The sequence below is a fragment of the Vombatus ursinus genome, unplaced genomic scaffold, assembly GCF_900497805.2.
Source record: "Vombatus ursinus unplaced genomic scaffold, bare-nosed wombat genome assembly UNPS02014802.1, whole genome shotgun sequence".
NCBI lineage: Eukaryota > Metazoa > Chordata > Mammalia > Diprotodontia > Vombatidae > Vombatus > Vombatus ursinus.
The window spans coordinates 10,370,463-10,389,711 of record NW_020954580.1 but is presented as its reverse complement, the minus strand read 5'-3'; the positions used below and the strand labels follow the sequence as shown (position 1 = coordinate 10,389,711).

The following is a 19,249-nucleotide window of genomic DNA, read 5'->3' as shown; positions in this document are numbered from 1 at the left end:
TTTTTTTGCCATATCTGAATTTCCTCTAAATCAGGTGGACTGGGTAATTTTCTTTAATTCAATTTAATACAGAGCTATAATCACTTATATTCTAGATATTCAGGTCACTTAAATATTTGAATTTTCATTTAATCTGTGAACCCTAAAGAGTTCACATATATATAATAAATGACCCTTTGAAAGTTATTTCATTTTCTGCTGTCATCACAGCCCAGATGGTTTTGTTTTGTTTTCTTTTTTTGTTTTTTTTTTTTTCCTTTGCACAGCCATTTGTAAAAATGAAAGAAAATGCTATATCCCATGGGGTCAGAGTCTCTCCAAGTAACTTGAATGTATGTGGAGATATCTTGATATGTGGTTTATGGAATCAAGTGAAATTATAATTATTGATGCTGTATGTAAATAATCAGAGATTTTTCAGAGAGAATATTAGGAATTCGATGCTGGAAAGAGGAGAGTTTATTGATCTTTTTCTTGGTGACCTAAATTATTTATACTAGTCCTATTTACCACTTATGCCTGTTTTATTCCCTTAAGACTGCTAGTCATTCTTATTTCTATCCACTATTTTCTAGTTCTCATATTTGAATATTTCCTTTTCATTTGTGGCATGATTAGCTCTATTAGAGAACCCCTAATAAACAAGTCACCATAAAAATTTTACCTCTGCACCTATAAAATGAAACTTCCCTACAACCTGGAACATCTATATACTAGGAGTGGAGAAAAGGTTTGGTTTTTCTTTTTGCTTGAAAAGTATTTAATTTTTCTAGACTCTCACTGGTAGAAATTAAGCCAATATCCCTAGTTCATTTCAAGTAAGTTCCAACATAGAGATTAAAGCCATTTGGCCCAAGGTTAAACACCTACATTTCTTTGAAGCTTAACGCTAAATAGAATCACCGTACTATAGTCTTAAGGTTTGCAAAGCACTTGCCACATAATGTCCTAGTGAGAGAGAATGACTGGATGAAGGAAGGAAAGTAGGAAGGAAGGAAGGAAGGAAGAAGGAAGGAAGGAGGGAAGGAAGAAGGAAGGAGGGAAAGAAAGAAGGAAGGAGGGAGGGAGGAAGGAAAAGGGTGAGGAAGGAAGAAGGAAGAAGGGAAGGAAAGAAGGAAGGAGGGAGGAAAGGAGGGGAGGAAGGAAAGAAGGAAGGAGGGAGGGAGGAAGGAAGGAAGGAAGGAAACTCCTATATGTACCTCCTCTTAGTATAGATTCTAGCATTTTCCCCCACTTCTTCATGATTGCTTTCAAATATTTGAAGACAGTTATCATTTTCCTATAGTATCTTCTTTTTTAGAACAAACTGGTTCAATTCCATTAACCATTCTTGTTGGATGTTAGCTCATTATGGTTTTCAGATACCTTGCCATCTTGATCTGAGAAGAACCCCATTTGTCAAAATGCAATCTAACTAGCTGAGAGAAAGTATTATTTTCTATCATATTAATAACCAATTATTAAATTAGGGTTAAGGTTTTTCCTCTCTATTTCCTCATTCAGGGACCAGCCCTTGCAGGTCAGTCAGTCAGTCTCTGAAGGACATTGTTGATAGATGAGATTGCCCAAATCCTCTGGGTATGTTCTCTGAGATCTTGGGTGGGACTTCTCCCAAATAGAAGACCTTACAAACAGAATCTACCCTAGGTGAATTCTTGTCATTAGGACATGAGCTTGGTACCCTCCATTAGAATTTAGGGTGACCCAGATTAATGAAGGAGAAAACCAAACAGAATGGTCTGGGTAGAGATGAATTCCTTTGTCCACATTGTTGGAGGTGGCTGAATCTCATGATCAAATCACATTCTCAACATCAGGAGCTAAAGACTTTTAGCCTACTTCCTTTTTAATTTGCTCACTCCTTCATTAATTGCTTAAAAATCAGGGTTGATTTTCACCTGTCAGGGGTACCTCCTTTTCTAAAGGTATTTAAGCATTCATGGATCTCCATGGCTTTGTCTTTGGTTACTGAGAGAGACCGGTGACTGTCAATTTATTGATTATTTGATAGTCTAATTAATAAATTGATTATTAATTAACCAGAAACTTTGTCTCCTAGGCTTTTCATTTTCTCATAGCAAAAAAAAAATTAGAGATATATTTTCCTGTGTCTTGGATACTTTACAATTATCTAAAGTGATATTTAGTCTTTTTAGTAAATATTTCAATTTACTGGCTCATTATAACTTCTCCTCAACTAAAATTCCCATGTCTTTTTCATTTATATTGCTAAAATTAGCTCTCCCTCATTCAATATGTGATTTCCTTTGTAATCTTATGTATTTTATTTTATGCTTAAAACTTATTCTAGGAAGGGGTCTATGCCCCCCCACACATATGCAAAGGTTAAGACTCCTTAGTTTAGCATGACATTCTTAGTGAACTAACACTCATTCTTTATGACCACCAGATTCTTGTCTGAGTGTTCATAATGCAACAAAAGAAAAGTCTTCCAAATGTTGCCAAGGCTTACCATCAAGTTAACTAATTCATAGTCCCATATGTCCCCCTACCATTTGCCCATTGGTGTTTGTCCCCTCTAATAGTTCTCAAAGGTTGTATATAGTGGCTGTGAGATTGAATCAATAGATTCCTTCATGATTTTATAGAGTTTTTCTCATTTTTCCAATCAGTGATATAAACTTAGATTTGGAGACCATGAGAAAAACTACAGAAAAAAAAACTACAGAAAAAAATCCCCCTAACCCTCACCTGAGTAACAAATAAAAAATTCCAAAAGAATGCCCCCCAATGTCCACTACCAATCCAGGGTTCCTTTTGCCCATTTTGACCTAGGTTTCACTTGCAGGTTATATGTTCTTAGAACAATAGACAGGTACTTGACATGCTCCTCTGCATAAGTCAATACTTTATGAAACATTTTAATTATCATTTTATCACCATGTTAAAATTATAATGATGTGGATATGTCTAAAGTTTCCCCTGTATGATATCCCCTTAAATTTGATTTTTAAAATCAATCAAAATTTCAATGAGAGTAAAATTTATCATGAGGCATTACAAAGTTAAATTTGGGGTTTTTTTATTCTTGTTTTTAATTTGCTCAGAAAGAAAAATGTCCTGCAAGGTTCTTGGAAAGTGATTTCTGCATAAAATTTCAGAATTCTTTCACTTAATAATCTTACTTATACAGTCTGTATTTTGCCAGGATGTGTGCAAGTCATAATTTTATATTCACTTTTTTTAAAAAGCAGTAACATAGTTTTCTAAGTACCAATTCATATGTTATATTTTGTGACTCCTATAAAGAGAGCTCAAAAAAACCTTTGGGTTTTCTAGGATGTTTTCAGGTCTAATATATGGCTTTCACATCAGAGAGCATATTTTTTAAAAAGCAAAAAGAAGGGAAAAAAGAAAAATATAACCAGCTCAAGAGCTTAGAGGCTATAGATTTACTAGGAGCACCAACTATTTCAGAGTTTTACACTCCAAGGTAGATGGGCTTTTAAAGTTTGAACTTAATGCCTCTGGAAATTGGCAAGGTAGCACACTGATATCTTTGAGTATCCTTTCACCATTTGAGTGATGGCTATTGGAGACCAGAACAGCCAGGGGAGATAAGTCAGGGCATGAGAACAATGAAGGAGTCAGCACCACCAGAATGATGAAAGGAGACATGGCAAGGAGAGAGGAGAGAGAACAGAGATTCCAAATAAAGTCAAAGGGTTAGAAAGAACAGGATTTTGTGCCCGAATCAGAGAGAGAGGTTTGAGGTGGAAAGAGGTCCTCTGAAAGAGAGAGAAATAACTTGGAGGAATAAGATGAAAGCAAACGAGAGAAAAGGAAAGGCCAAGATCAGAGGGCCAGGGGCCAAAAGAAGGGCCCTTACAGAGGATAGTGTGAAGTGAATAAAGCCAATCAGTCCAAGGCTGAAATTAGAAGGCACCATAGGCAAAAATGAACACTTTTTCAACATTTATCTGCCCAATTTTCTGGGGCATATAGTATAAATTACAGTATTCTGGGGAATTATTTCTTAAAAATAAATCCAGCTATACTGTTAATCATTGAACATTTTGAATTAACCCTTTTTCCAAGATATTTCTCCAGATCCCCATTCTGACCACCTGCATGTCCATCCACCTTCCATTGATTTCTGTGCCCTAGGGAAGATTCAGGCCTACTCTATATTTGTGTTTCTTTCAAATGACCAGAAGAGAAGCTGCCACCCAAAGAGTCCTTGTCATACTTAAGGGTCTAGAAGCCCCAAGAGAAAAACATATCAGTCATAGTAAACCTCAAAGTAGTCCAAAATTCTATTAATTCCATGAGGGACATTTGCAGAGCTAAGGCATCATTAAAGCCTGCCTGTGCATACAGTACTGGCTCTAGCTAAGTCCTCTTAATTTTCTGGGTATACCCATTTTCTGTAGTGAAATTCTTCAGCTTGCTGACAGTTAATGCTTATGATGCTGTGATATGCATATGGAAAGTATAATAGGCAGTGGAAAATAAGCTAGAGTTAGCCAGGGTTATACCTCCTTCCAACAGATTTTTTTTCTCCTTCTCCCTTTGATTCCTTCACCCAGAAACCAAAGAATATGAACATGAACACAGGCCATTATGCAAAATCATTTGCATTAATTAAGAGGCAAAGTGGATAGTGAAGCAGCCTTGGAGTAAGGAAGATCCAGGTATAAATCTTGTCTATAAATCTTGTCTCATATATACTAACTCTGTGATCCTGGGCAAGTCATGGCACCATAAGATCATATATTTAAAGCTAGAAGGGACCTTAGTAAACCTGTAGTCCAGCCCTGTCATTTGGCAGGTGAGGAAACTGAGTCTCAGAGAAGTAAAGTGAATTACCCCAAAACACATGGGTAGTGAAGAGCAGAGACAATATTTGAACCTAGATCCTCTGATTAAGTGGCAAAATGGATAAAATACCAGGCCAAGAGTCATGAAGTTCAAATCCAGTCTCAGACACTTACTAGTTATGTGACCCTAGACAAGTCACTTAACTGTGTTTGCCTCAGTTTCCTCATCTGTAAAATAAACTAGAGAAGGACATGGCAAGCTACTTCAGTATCTTAGCCAAGAAAACCCCAAATAGAGTCACAAAAAGTTGGACACAACTGAAAAATGACTAAACAAAAAACAACAACCTTTGACTCCAAATCCAGTGCTGGGACTCTCTAAATTCTGATTCATTTAGTTGTCCCCACAGTTCTATCTCTTAATATCTCAGTGTCCCAGGTAACAAATATTGGTATGGTTTTGAATAATTCCCTACATATACAAATTTTAAATAAACACTAAAATGATTAATTCCACTAACAGTATCCATTCAACCCTGCTGATTCTTCCTATAAACTTCTGCAGCTCAAAGGCTCTCTCAAAGGCTATTTGAAGATTGAAAAGCCTACAGCTGAAGGTTCAAAGGTCTGATCCAAATTTCACTTCTAGTCCAGGCCACTCCAGGCTATACAGAGCTGCATGTTCTCCAATAATGCTGTAATAGGGAGAATCTTGTGCATAGCCAGGGAACAAACCAGAGAGTCAGTTTAAGGAGAACAAAAGGGGAAAATTACAATTACAATTGGGTTCAAAAAATTGGCCTCACAAGATCAAAATGGGAGAGACATGGTTAGTTTGCAGTTTGACTGAAAAGGACCCAGAGGTTTTAATGGAATTGAAAGCTCAATATGGTCAACTGTGTGATGTGGAAGCCAAGAAGGCTAACAAGATTGTGATGGCATTGAGTGGCATAGCTTCTAGAAATGCACAGGTAACAATTCTGCTACGCTCTGCCCTGGTTAGACCACATCTGGACCATTATATTCAATTCTCGTTAGGACATTTTAGCACGAATATTGATAAGCAGAAAATTGTCCAGAAAAAGGCAACTAATATGGATAAGGGGGTTGAGTACACTTGAGTTCATGCCATACACACCTGAGTACATGGTTGAAGGAACCTGTGACATTTAACCAGAAGAAAAGACTCAAAGGAGGGAGTATAATATAATTTTTTTTAATATTTGGAAGGTTATCATAAAGAAAAATAATTTGAACTGTTCTGTTTGGAAATAGGAAAGAACCATGAGGGAGTCTGAAAGAGACAAAATTGACTGGAAGTAACTTCCTTTTAAAGCTATCCAAAAGTGGAATGGGCCACCTTGGGAGACAGTGAGCTCCCCATTATTAGAGGTCTTCAAGCAGGGGCTTGGATAATCTCTTGTGAGGAATACAAGGCATCCCCAAAACCTTAACACAAAGACATTTGGGATACCCTATATGTTAGAAGGGTTTGTTCTTCTTGGACTAGATGGACATTGAGGTCTCTCCCAACTCTAAAATTCTGTAATTCAGAGATTCTGGTATATCTTTTCACTATCCTTGTAGGCAGAAGGACAAATCAAGCTGTCATTCCAAGGGGTGGGAGAGGGAATAAAGATGAGCTTGTTTTATATTTAACAAAAGGAAAGAGGGAAACCTTTCTGAATTGTTGGGAGGGATGGGAAAGGGAAAGGATTTCTACTGATGTCAATCACTGGAAGTAAGGCAGACCACTCTGAGATACCTCCTTTTATTTTTTCCTTTGGAGTTTTTTTTTTTTTCCTGTGGTTGATGATCTAGAGTCCTTAAGCCTGTATGTTGTTTGTAAATTATACATTAGCGGTGCATCAGAAAATCCAAAGTCATCAGAGAAATGAAGTAGACTACTCTGAGGCATATGGATAGAAATCAACATACATCATAGGGCTTACAAGCACTGTTCAATAAACTTATTGATCAAATGGGGGAAAGGCTATATTTTCTCCCACTGATTCTGTGGCTAATCCTCTCCATTTGCTGTGATACTGGGTTTTTTTTCCCTCACATTTTTAATAAAATAAAGCCCACAAATGAAATGTGGGCTATGACACTTCAAACAGAAATCAAAGTTGCAATGAATAAGGGAAGATAATTAAATGGAAAGATTCCCCCTTCCCTTCACTCCTCACCCAGCCACCTCTCACTTAAGGAGAGCCTATGTTATCTAAATTGCCTGAGCCACAGGTAAACAGAGGTGATGGGGATCATTTATAGACAGCAGCCCCAGAGACAAAGAGAGAGGGTTTTAATTAATGTAGTTGAGAGTGGGAATGAATTTTCTGCAGACTGAATGGCCTGATTTGAGAAATATAAAGCTGCTTCTTAAAGGTGAACTAAAAAGCTCTGACACCCCCAAGGGCTATAGTCACAATTCCCTGTGGTTGTGGTAGCCCCCAAATGATAGTGCCAAGGCATACAGCAGGAAGATAAAGACCCAATTTGGCCACCACTGTACATATCAGTGATATTGGAAGTTCCTAAGAGGAAAATCCCAAATCCCGAAATCACCTCTTAGCAGGTAAGTAGAAAGAATAATGGTTTCCAGCTAATCTTTTTTTTTTTTTTTTGCATTTGAATTCATGACTTCTCAAGTTTGTCATGATATATTCTATACTCCTTGGCTCTTAACCAGTAGCTCTTTTAATCAATACATTTTAGTTCCTTCATAGAGGCAAGCAGGCAAGATGAAAGAAATTCACTAAATCTTTAAAGAAGCTATAGCAAGATATTCAAATTCAAAATTCAGTCTGCTTTAAAATTCCCATGGGGGAAAAAATGTCCTTTAGTATGTAGCAACCTGCTAAAAAATTCTGTGTGTGGAGGGCAAGTCTGTCTGCTTAATAAAACCATCCTGTTTCTTGGTAATCTACTCTTTCTCTAGGTATAAAATGAGGGGAATCCTCATACAGTAAGCTTAGCCTTTGCACAGGCCATGACCTAAACCTGGAATGCCCTCCTTCCTCACCTGGGCCTGTTAATATCCCTGGTTTCCTTCAAGGTCCAGTTCATGTGCCACCTCCTATGGGAAACTTTTGCTCTTTCTAGTTTCCTAGGGTTCTCTTCCTCCACAGATTATCACACACTTACTTATTGGTCGACATATTGAATCCCCACTAGTAGAATGTAAGCTCAAAAGCAGGAAGTAATGTTAATTTTGTCTTCAGATCCCAAGAGCCTAGCACAGTGCTTTACACATAGTGGGTGCTTAATAAATGCTTGTTAGATTGGTTTGGATTGAAGTTACAGTATCCCTTCCCTACCCCATTGTCACACCCTGCCCACTTAGTATAACAGGGTGGAGTAGTGAGAACAAGGAAAGCAACTCTTCTGCCACTGTAACCCAAACAAGGTGCCGTCTCTTCTTAAAGGTGAACTAAAAAGCACCCCCAAGGGCTATAGTCACAATTCCCTGTGGTTGTGATAGCCCCCAAATGATAGTGCCAAGGCATACAGCAGGAAGATAAAGACCCAATTTGGCCACCACTGTACATATCAGTGATATTGGAAATTCCTGAGAGGAAAATCCCAAATCCTGAAATCACCTCTTAGAAGACAGAAAATGGGCACAAGGATGGCCAAAGGCAAAGATCAGACCCTGAGGAAACCTTAGAGATGATCTAAATCCAATCCTCTCATTTTCACAGATGAGATACTGAGGTCAAGAAAACATAAGTGGATAGCTTAGGGCCATGGAGCTAATAAGATTTGAAAACAGATCTCTCCTAACTCCAAGTCTAGCATTTTATCCATTACACCATGCTGCCTTTGATGAGACCAGGTTGAGTTTCGACCAGCAAAGGACCATCCAATAACATTTCGACTTGAGACCCTGCTTACGGACTAGGATACCTGGTGTTGTGTTTGGTTTCCATGGGGTGAATGGTGGTAGAAAGGGTGAAATGAATGAATGAAGTAAAGTCAATACAAACGCTGATGTTTTGTCTTTTGACAACATGTGAATGTGCAAATGTTTCAGCTACAGGAGAAAAGGGGCTAATTTTAGATTTGTTCCTAGCCCTCTCCATGTGAATGGTGTCGCTGTGAGCCCAGCAACGAAGTGCACTGTGTTGTAGCAGACTGCGCAGTTCCTGAATGTGTCAACCCAGTCTATGAACCAGAACAATGTTGTCCTGTCTGCAAAAATGGTAAGACCACCCGAATTAGCTTTTACCAAGGGGTTAGAGCAAAGCATTGTCAATGCCTTCCCAAAACGCATGCCCGTCCAGACTAGAACCTTGAACTCCATTGACTGCTTTTTGATGGAGACGTAGCTGATTCATCTTTGCATCCCACCCAAAAATCAAAATCCAAAGGGCGAAATGCCTCTTTCCTCTTGGGGGAGCAAAGGAGAATTGATGACTTTCCATGTTGTGGTTTCATATATCACGCTGTTGGTGAAGTTGTGGGGAAGGCTTGCACTAATATAAATAACCTACCTCTTAAGCAGGAAGATCTGTTTTCCAGTCCTGGCTCTGATCCAGACTAACTGTGTGACCCTGGGCAAGTAACTTCTTCAGAGCTCTAGGCTAGGCAACTCTTCAAGTTCCTAAGTTGAAGAGAAAGTGCTGACCTCCATTGCTGGAGGAAGTTCCCTCACTGGGGAATTCCCTAAGTCAGTGAAATTATTAATTATCTAGCCCCTAGGTCCTGTTCCCTCCTGTGTGCTTACTGGTTGCATTTCTGTCTCCTTGATAGATGCCATGAGGCAAGGCTATTCACGTTCTTTCAGAGTGATCCATGATATAATACAGGACAAGGCATGACATAAAGGTTAGGGTACTTTGTTTCAGGCATTTGAAAAAGCATTAGGTCAAAAGTTAAGTCTTGAGAGAAATATTAAAATCACTTCTGCTAAAGGGCATTCATAATTAAAGGAGAATAGGAAGCATTTCATGTTATTAAGGTCTTTATTTGAGTAAAGTGGGACTCTTCTCTGACAACTACAGAATGGAATCTGACACATAATTTTGGATCCCGTTCAAAGGAGTTAGCTATTAAAGCAGCACCACCACAACCCTCCTCCCCAACACCTTAACATAAAACAATGATGCCTACAAGGTAGTCCCATAGAATGGACCTAGGTCAGAATTATAATAATGCATCAGAGCATTAATCCAACACTGTAAATGGAATTTTGATACCTGGGGCAAATTTATTTGAGGGAAAGAGGGCCCAGGTAGATTGAGGGAGATACCTTACATACTGGGATATAAGAACCCATGGGAAGAGAAAGATCTTGGCTTGCCCTCTGTGGTGGAGACACAGAGATGCTATGTAAGAAGGAGAGGCTACTGGCAGCAGAGGAAACAGAGTGGAACATGGTTAGGGATCACCAGCCATGCAGGAAGGTGTGAGGATCCCACTTACACCAGTGCATGCTTTTACCTTCACAGCCCTGTGGGTGGTCTTCATGAAAACCATTCATTACAGTAAGATATGGCACTGGGAGAAAGATTCCAATGTGATATACCCCTGAGGATGGTGGCCCAGGACTAGGCAAGGAAACACAGACAATTAATCCTTGCATGACATGGGGTTGATGAGCCAAGGGGCTCCCTTCCACACACTCCATGTTAGTAATTTAAGGCAGTCTCAGTCACTCCACCCTAGTAATATCGATGCATCCTTTTTCCATTAGTAGCCTGTACATAAGATGCAAGAATCTGTCTTTATCTTACCCTTTGCTACCAAAAAATTAAAAAAAAATAATACTGTAAACGTCCTCTTTAAGGTATTCATTCCTTTGGTACCAATAGCTCCCTGAGAAAGCTACTCCTTTTTTAAACATGTTGAAATCACCATAACATTACATTTGGGATGCCCAATATCTCACATAAGGGTGCTCATCTTTCCCCAGTTAACATTCTTGTTTTAATTTTCAATATTTGCCTGTTTTCCATTTCAAGAGAGTGGGTCATGATAGCTCCATGATCAATCTTTTCTTTCGCAGAACCATAATCAGTCAAAGAGGACTAAAGCTATTTAATTAGGGCTAAAACAAAAACAGCTGTGGCAGTTCCTTACAATTATTTTTTCGACCTATTATCTTCCCAGACCACTTTGGAAGGCAGTTTTAGCCAGAGGAAACTTGCTTGTTTCAATAGTGTTCCTCCTTTATTGACAACACCATCCAATCAAGATAAAGTAGTCGTTTGAGCTGAATAATAAATTACTCACCTGGTTTTTCTCCTTTCACTAATCCAGTTCACCTGTAATGTAATAGGGACCTTCTCTTTATGAGTTGACTAGGGAAATAAACTTGTACTGGCTTATAGTTTTAATCCATCCAGCATATGCTAAGATACATAATTTGAGACTATATTTTAAAAGGAATGTGGAACAATTGGAAAGGGTCCAGAAGAGAACAAGCCATATTATTTCAGGATTGAAAAATGAGACCTATGAGGACTGGCTAGAGCAGTTAGAATAATTCTGTCTGAAGAAGTAAAGGCTCAAGAGAGATTTTACTGTCTTCAAGCATATGAAGGGTTACTCTAAGGAGAAGGGGGACCTGTTATTTTTCATTACCTCTGAGGATAGAAGAAGCAAATAACCAGCCACATAGGTGAGCTTTAAAAATAGGATTCATAACTATCTAACTGGAAGACAGCCTTTCCTGGAAGCAGCTGTGTGAGTAGGCCCCAAAAGAGCCTGTCCTCCCCTAGGATTCTCACAGTTAAGTTTGCCTCATTTTCAAGGATAACACACCTATCCTTCTGGGTCACAATATGAATCCAAAAAGAGTAAACATACTCAGAAAAAGAATGAGGCACCCAAGGTCCTGTTAGAATATAGTGCATTAGTAAATAGATGTACAAACAATGGAATCATGCTGAACATTACTCCAGACAGAAAAAGCCAGGTCTGTTAACAAAATTAGCTCTGTTCCCCTACAATTACAAAGGGGTCACACCGAATTCCGAATCATTTGAGTTATTCTATTTGATAGTTCCACTTGTCAGAGTAGATACTTCAAGTTCAATTAAACCAACTTAGATTTTTTGTATTGCAAGGTTAGAACTGGGTTTTAGACTTGATTTAATTAGGCATTTCTTATCCCTGACAAACTCCACCTGAATGTTGATGCATAAAGCTATGCACTATCTCAAATGACTGTTCCCCAAACTTCTTGGACAACAAATTACTGGATAGGGCAGAGAGAATACTGACCACCTGTAATATGTACTTCCTCTTGATACTAAAGAAAAAGAAAAGAAATTACCAGAATGGGAAAACACACTGTGATACAACACAAGTGAATAATAAGTGGCTTTTCTTAAATATGAGGAATAATTAATTTAGACCAGATTTTTTTAGAGGATAAAATTGTCATGTTATAAATAAGAGACCATCTCAGGAGTACTCTCATGAACCACCAATGGGCTCCAGGGCAGACGTTCATTCTTGATCTGATAGATGGAGAAGAAAACAGCGCGACAGGAAGACTTAGAGAAAATACTTCAGAAGAGATGGTGAATTGCAAAAAGCTAAAGGAAAAGTGATCTTCTCAGGAATGAAAATCCCAATTTTAAGAGTTCTACCATGCCATAATGATGGTGCATGCCTATATAATCCCAGCTACCAGGGAGGCTAGTGAATCTCTTAAGCCCAAAAGTTCTGTGCTGTCCTAGGCTTTACCAATTGGGTGTCTGCACTAAGTTCAGCATTAATATGGTGAGCTCTGGGCTACCAGGATGCCTAATGGGGGGGGGGGGGGGGCAGTGAACCAGTGCAGGTCAGAAACAAATCAAATCAAAGATTCTGCACCAACCAGTAGTAGGAATAGGCCCCATAAGTAGCTCCAGCAGTCGGATGGGAAGTCACTTTCTTTAATCACATCACAAAAAGTTTAATCTTTTAACTCAGTACAGAAACAATTGATTTTAGTATTTTAGCTGGGAAATAACAATATTTGCTATATTTCCTTTAAACTTTGCAGCTTATCTGTTTACATAACTGTTGATCATCTTTGCTGGCAAATAATTTCCTTTTAATATATAGAGATTGATTTTTCTGACTTTCTTAATTATAACTTGCTGAGGGCCCAGAGCAGTATAGATATGAAGTAAATGCATAAATCTGTCCTTTCCACCATAACAAACCTCAGGACTCCTAACATGCCATGCTCAATCCTCCTGCTCTGGAATAATTTAAGAGCATACTCAATAAGGAAGCTCCAAGGTTGACTCAGAATTGTCCAAAAGACAGTGGATCACCTATGCTTTTAAAAGCTGCTGACTCTTACTATCCTTACATTGCAATATGAAACTTAATCTGCTTAATCTGTATATAGAGTGGAAGGAGGCTTATGTGAGATGAAGAATTAAGAAATTATTTCATTCACTTATCTGTGTTATGATCATCTTTAATGAAAGGCAGCATGGCGTATTGTAATACAATGGTATCAAACTGAATTAGGAATGGATCCCTGCAGGCAGCCATCTTAACTTAGAAAATCACAACTTAACTTTATCTATATTGTATTGTATTTCTATTTATTTTGGTAAACATTTCCCAATTATATTTTAATCTTGTTCTGGCTGCACTGATGGGGGCAGGGAGTTGCAAGTTGCTGCAAAATTTGACACCTCTTCTGTGGTGGATAGATAGGCAACCTAGGAGACAGGAAAATCTGCTTCTGACACATAGTAGTGTAAACATGGACAAGTCTTTTAACCTCTGTGTACTCCAATCAACTCTTAAAGATTCTAAGTTTTGTAATGTAGGTGCTGAATTGCTAGAATTTCCACACTGAGAGGCTTTTGTGCTAATAAGATCACAAATCCAAACCATTCTATATACACATATATACAGATATTTAAATGTATCTTTATATTTAGTGTGCGTGTGTGTGTGTGTGTGTGTGTGTGTGTGTGTGTGTGTAGGGAGGGAGGGAAAGGGGGAGAGAGAGAGAGAGAGGGAGACAGAGAGAGAGAGAGAGAGTCAAGTCCTCTAGCATTTCTTTCTAGGATTAGGTTATAGAATTAAAAATTCTCTGGTCATAATAAGATTGCAATCAGATATCATTTAGTCTTTGAGACCTCTTCTTTAAATAAATTTTATTCTAAACTCTTTGCTTTATGTGATCTTATATTTGCCTATCAACATTTGCATAAAATTCACATATATCCCAGCTATTTTTTGTACCCTATCCCAGTAAAAGGTACTTTGAACCCACAATAAACTATATGAACCCAGGTTATTCTAAGTAGAATAAAGATATTAGGCCTAGGCTTGAGATCTGGGAAGAATTTAAATTCTACAGGGTGTCCCAAAAGTCTCAGTGAAAATTTAAACTTTAATATCTTAAAATTGCATTAAGACTTTTGGAACAATCTATGTATAAGGCAAGGTAAAGGTAGGTATATATCTAAATAGAGTTTGGCGGGGGGAGGTGGACATCTCCTCACTTCAAAGGTATCCTCTGACCTTTATTCATTATTCCCACATCCTCTTCTAAGAGCTATAGATTTTTATCCTTTTTTCCTCTTCTTCACAAATGACCTTCTCAACTCCTGTATTTTTTTGTTTGTTTTTTGTATTTGCTAGTTCTATTTTACCATTCTTCATCTAAGCACCTAAAAGTTCTGTGTATTGTGTTTAAGGAGATCAAATACATCACTGACCTGTGATTTCGGTTGTGTGGTTTGGGAAGACCTTCTCCCAACACAAACACCATCTATAATTTGGATTCTTAGAAAATTGTCTGAGTCTCTGGAAGATTCAGTCACTTTCCAGTGGCCACAAAGCCAGGAGGTGCCGGAAGTGGAATGACCACAGGTCTTCCCAGCTCTAAATCTGGCACTATATGACCCCATGCTCCCTTTCATGCTGGAGGAAATACAAAGATGAGAAATGCATTATCCCCCCACCACAAATTATAATATAGTTCGGGGTCATATCATATATATCTTAATATAACACAAATTAGAATGTAACACGTGCCTGAGAGGAGCATGAAGCACTTTGATAAGAAATCACTTCCATCTTGGCAGATCAGGGCAGACATGGTCAAGGCATTTAAGCTGGGCCTTATCAATAGGATCTATTGTCAACCACCCATTTTTCTAGTACTTAAAGAAAAATAACTCCTTGGATAAATGGAAAGCACAGAAAACATAGCATACAATTAACCAACTTTTGCCTTTTTCCCGACCAAATGTTTCATTTAAATTAGATTTTTGTCTTATATTATCTCTTATCTCTACCACACTTTGATGGATATTTTAGTTAGAAGAAAACTAGTCACAGAGCTGGTGGGGAGGAAAAGAATAAAAAAAGACCTAGATCATTCTGATATTAAAACTGTTCCCTAATAATTGTATATTTAGCTATATAGACCTCAAATATTTTCTAAGTATGATTGATCATTAAATTCACACAATAATCCACTTGACTGTCTCCCTAAATAAAAGAAAGATCTGTGAACTTTTAGTACAGAAGGTTTTTCCACCAAGTATATCATTTCAGTGTAACTTAGTGGACAAATCCTAGATGAGGCACACATCCATTAAGGCACACAATGATTTGCCAACACAGCTAAGCAACAGAGGAAGGATTTGAAACCACATCTTTCACACTGTCTATGAGCACAGCACTCTACCCTCTATGCCACAATTGCCTCTATAGCTGGTATCTCCCTAAATATTATACATTTACCCTCAAAACAATAAAAACTACAACAAAAAACATCCCTCTTTTTATCAAAATTCCCACCACTGATATGACATGGAAGGTAAATTTGGGCCTGTAGTTAGTTGTTTTGTTTTGTTTCATTTCATTTCTTCTATCTACTACTTATAATTCAGGAAAAAAACATCATAAAAAAAGAAGAAAAGCTTAGTTCTTTGTTTAAGTTCCATGTTTACAAAAGCATTGGAACTCTCCTAAACAATTAAGCTGACTGAAAAGGAAGAAATGAGTGAAAATCAGGATAGATTAAATCAATGAGTTTGTGTGCAAACTTCCCACTGAGCTTTTTTTACCCTCGGCCATTTAAATAATCAGTCTCAGGACACACTGCATACTTCCAATTGGCACTGGAATTTTGTATTATAATTTTGTGCCCTCTCAATTAATTAAAAATCTAATAAACACACTACTATAAATGCAACTCCTCCCCAACTGTGAAATTCTTCTTAACACATTCAAGAAGCCTTATCACCCATTTTATGCTCACATTAATTCAATTGCTAAAATATTCACTTGTATTTGGCCATTTGCATTCTCATGAGGCTATTTGGGGAGAAAAAAAACAGCCTTATAAGTTTCAGATTTGGGTTCCTGTCTTTGATTTTAATTTAATTTTGTTCCCAGTTACTCTTGGGCAGGTAGCTAGTGATATGGCGGTACCTACTTAAAATTAAATGTTTACTGGCAACTGTCCATATCCAATTGCTTTGTAGATGCCAAGAATAGCTCATGATGAAAGAATGTACTATGAAAGACAGTTTCAAAGACAACATCTCATTGATTCCATAAATGGGGGTCAGAATGATCTTGGATGATATAAAGTCGAAGTCAACATAAAGTAACTATTAACAGTTACATTAATGAGTCACAAACTACAATTTCCTACATTTTTTTTTCTTTTTTAAGTCTCAAACATTAAAGGGAATAGTTGTGCTTCTGTTTGCTCAAATCCACACATTTCTTTCTTAATTCATCTACATTCTCAACTTCAAACACATTAGTTTTATGTTGCTAATTTAACAAAGATATGTTACTTGCTAATCAAACTAAGGTGTAATTACCAAGTCTAAATTTCCCTTAAAAGTAGGTGAAGAGGAAGGCACACCTGGTGGTATGGACGGATATTAAAGTTTCAACTTTCTTCTTCATTTGACAAATTAGGATTGTTTTCTCTCTTCGTTGATTTTTGGAATGTTGAGCCAGTTTTCCCCAATTAGTGGTGCACTTTTAAAAATAAAGAGCCATGATTTCATCAGTTTAGGGAACTCTCAGTGTAAACACCCAATTCACTAAATGAGATCAGCAATTCCTCTGTAATGTAGAGGTGTTTATTTTTTTAAATTCAACTTTATTTTTCTTCACATCAATATTCTCTCTATACTCCCTGCCCATCCTTATTGAAAAAACAAGAAAAAAAAAGGGCCTGTTACAAACATGTAAAGAAAAACAAATTCTCACATTAGCCAAGTCATACATATGTGTGTATGTATGTATATATGTGTATGTATATATACATATATGTATGTATAGATGTACCAACACACATATATATGTATATGTGTGTATGTGTACATGCATCTCAATCTGCACTCGGAGTCCATCACCTTTCTGTCAAAAGGAGGGTAGCAGGCTTTATCGTGAGTCCTCTAGAATTGTGATTGATCACTGTGTTGATCAGAGTTCATAAGTCTCTCGAAGTTGTCTTTCCAATACGGTTTACAACTTAGTCTTAAGAGTTCCCTTGCACACTAAGAGGTTAGGCGGCTTACAGCTAGTATGTGACAGGGGCAGAACTTCAATCAACCTTTTCCTGATTCTAAAGCCAGCCCTCCAGCTACTCCATCACCCTGTCTCACTTGTAAAGGAAATCCACCTCCTTCAAAACAGGCATTTGGGAAAGTTACTGCAATTTATACCTTAGTGATCTAAAGCAATAAATTCCTGCCTAACACTCAAGGGAAGCTATTCTCAATAACTTGGTTCAAAATAATAACTAGTTATCAGTTATAATTCTAGCAGATACTGTTATTTCTGTATCTCCCAGAACTGACAATGCATTTCATTTCTTGCTTTAAACATATCTGGTTCTTTGTTTGGCTACTTTCTAATGGCATTCCTGTAGACTGTTGCTAATTTTTAGGACTGGAAATGCTTAAAGTAAACTAAGTTAAAGTAGCTTAGCTTATTAATATGCAACAGGGATTCATTAATGTTAAAGGGACCGTACTGAAGAGGTGACTATCATGGCTCCTTAGGAGCTATTATTGGTTTGAAGCAATCTTGAACAGGAGTTGAATGTTTATCTAGAGGATTATGCCTCGTCTCTGACTCACCAAGCCCTAGGCATAGTTCAGAATATGAGTTTATCTAGAAAGTATAAGCTTTTGGAAATGATAGGCCTTGACTATAATTGCAATCAAATCTCTGATAACGTACCAGTGGTCACATAGCCTGCATTTCGTTGGAAATCATGAGACCAAAAAATGGGAGTAGGAAATGCTAAGCTTATGGGTTACATGGGTAAGGATTCTGAGTCCTCACACCAACTGAAGAACAAAGGAAGGGGAAGGAAATGACCATACTGCTAAGGAGCTTCACCCAGTTGCCCTGATTCATGCCATGTCATATCCCTTAAAGACTTAAGACTTTAGTGCTTTTCCCTTCCCTCTAGAATGATGCCAGGTTTGCAGACATTAACACAGCAGCCCTGTTACAAATATTGAGGTTCTCCCACTGGGCCGTCTGATGCCAGACTTTGAAGTTATAACCTCCCAGCCCTTTGTAAGCCCTTTCATGTCTGTAGGAGTAGGAGCTATAGAACTGTCTAATCAAATGCTCTTTCCATTCAAAGCATAGGAACTTAGTATGAGTTGAACAGTTCAAGGACATGGGACCTAGTTCTACACACAAGAACCTAATTATGCCCACAACCAATTTCCCTGTACATTGACCCTAGACAAATCACTTTTGTTTTACATGACATTATTTTAACATAACTTCACACAACTTTTTTCTAAGCCTAGCATGTCAGAGCCCTGGGAATCTGAATTGGAGCTCAGGACTGAATTTACTACAGGTAACTGAGGTCAAGATCATATACTTAATAAGTAAAATGCTCCCCCCTAGTTCCTAGTGAGGCACTGGTTCAGTATTGACTCAAAGAAAATAACAGTCCCTCTGTTTGGGATTTTACTTTGAAGGAAAATATGCACTGAGAAAGAGGAAACAGAAAAGAGTATGATATTTTGATAGAGCTAGATGGTCAAAAGGTTAAACTAAATGGGAAGAAGAAAGGAGAAGGAATGTAAGAGTGAAGAAGGTAGGGGAGAAAAAAGAATGCAAGGAAACTGAGGCCTGCCCCTGGAGCCATCCTGGAGTTATTCCCACATAAGCCTTGTCATGCCCACTCCCTGGAGTGGTACCATACTTTCCTATTTTACCAAACATAGGAGCAAATGGAGTCCTAGAGCCTACAGCTAGAACCTTCCCGGGCTAAGAAAGAGGAGCTAGAAAAATAACTGGAAAACAGAGGAGAGTGTTCCTAATTCCTCTTTTTCTTGTCTATTCTGGAAGATCTCTTTCTTCTCTCCTTCTATTTAAGAAGACATACCTTTCCTAGTTGTTCCAATCTGCACATCAAAGTACTTCCTTACCTCAAAAGGAGCGAGGACTCCATCCCCGAATTAGATTTTTCCATCTGCAGGCCCCAAACTCTT

General features: G+C 38.0%; 1 protein-coding gene across 1 annotated transcript in view; it reads left to right on the top strand.

Moving 5' to 3' along the window:
• Positions 1 to 19,249, top strand: part of VWC2L (von Willebrand factor C domain containing 2 like) — a 167,617-nt gene that overhangs the window by 21,551 nt on the left and 126,817 nt on the right. Inside the window, exon 2 of the mRNA XM_027873480.1 lies at positions 8,857 to 8,986. Coding sequence (XP_027729281.1) covers positions 8,857 to 8,986 — 130 coding nt within the window. The remainder of the gene's footprint in view (positions 1 to 8,856; positions 8,987 to 19,249) is intronic.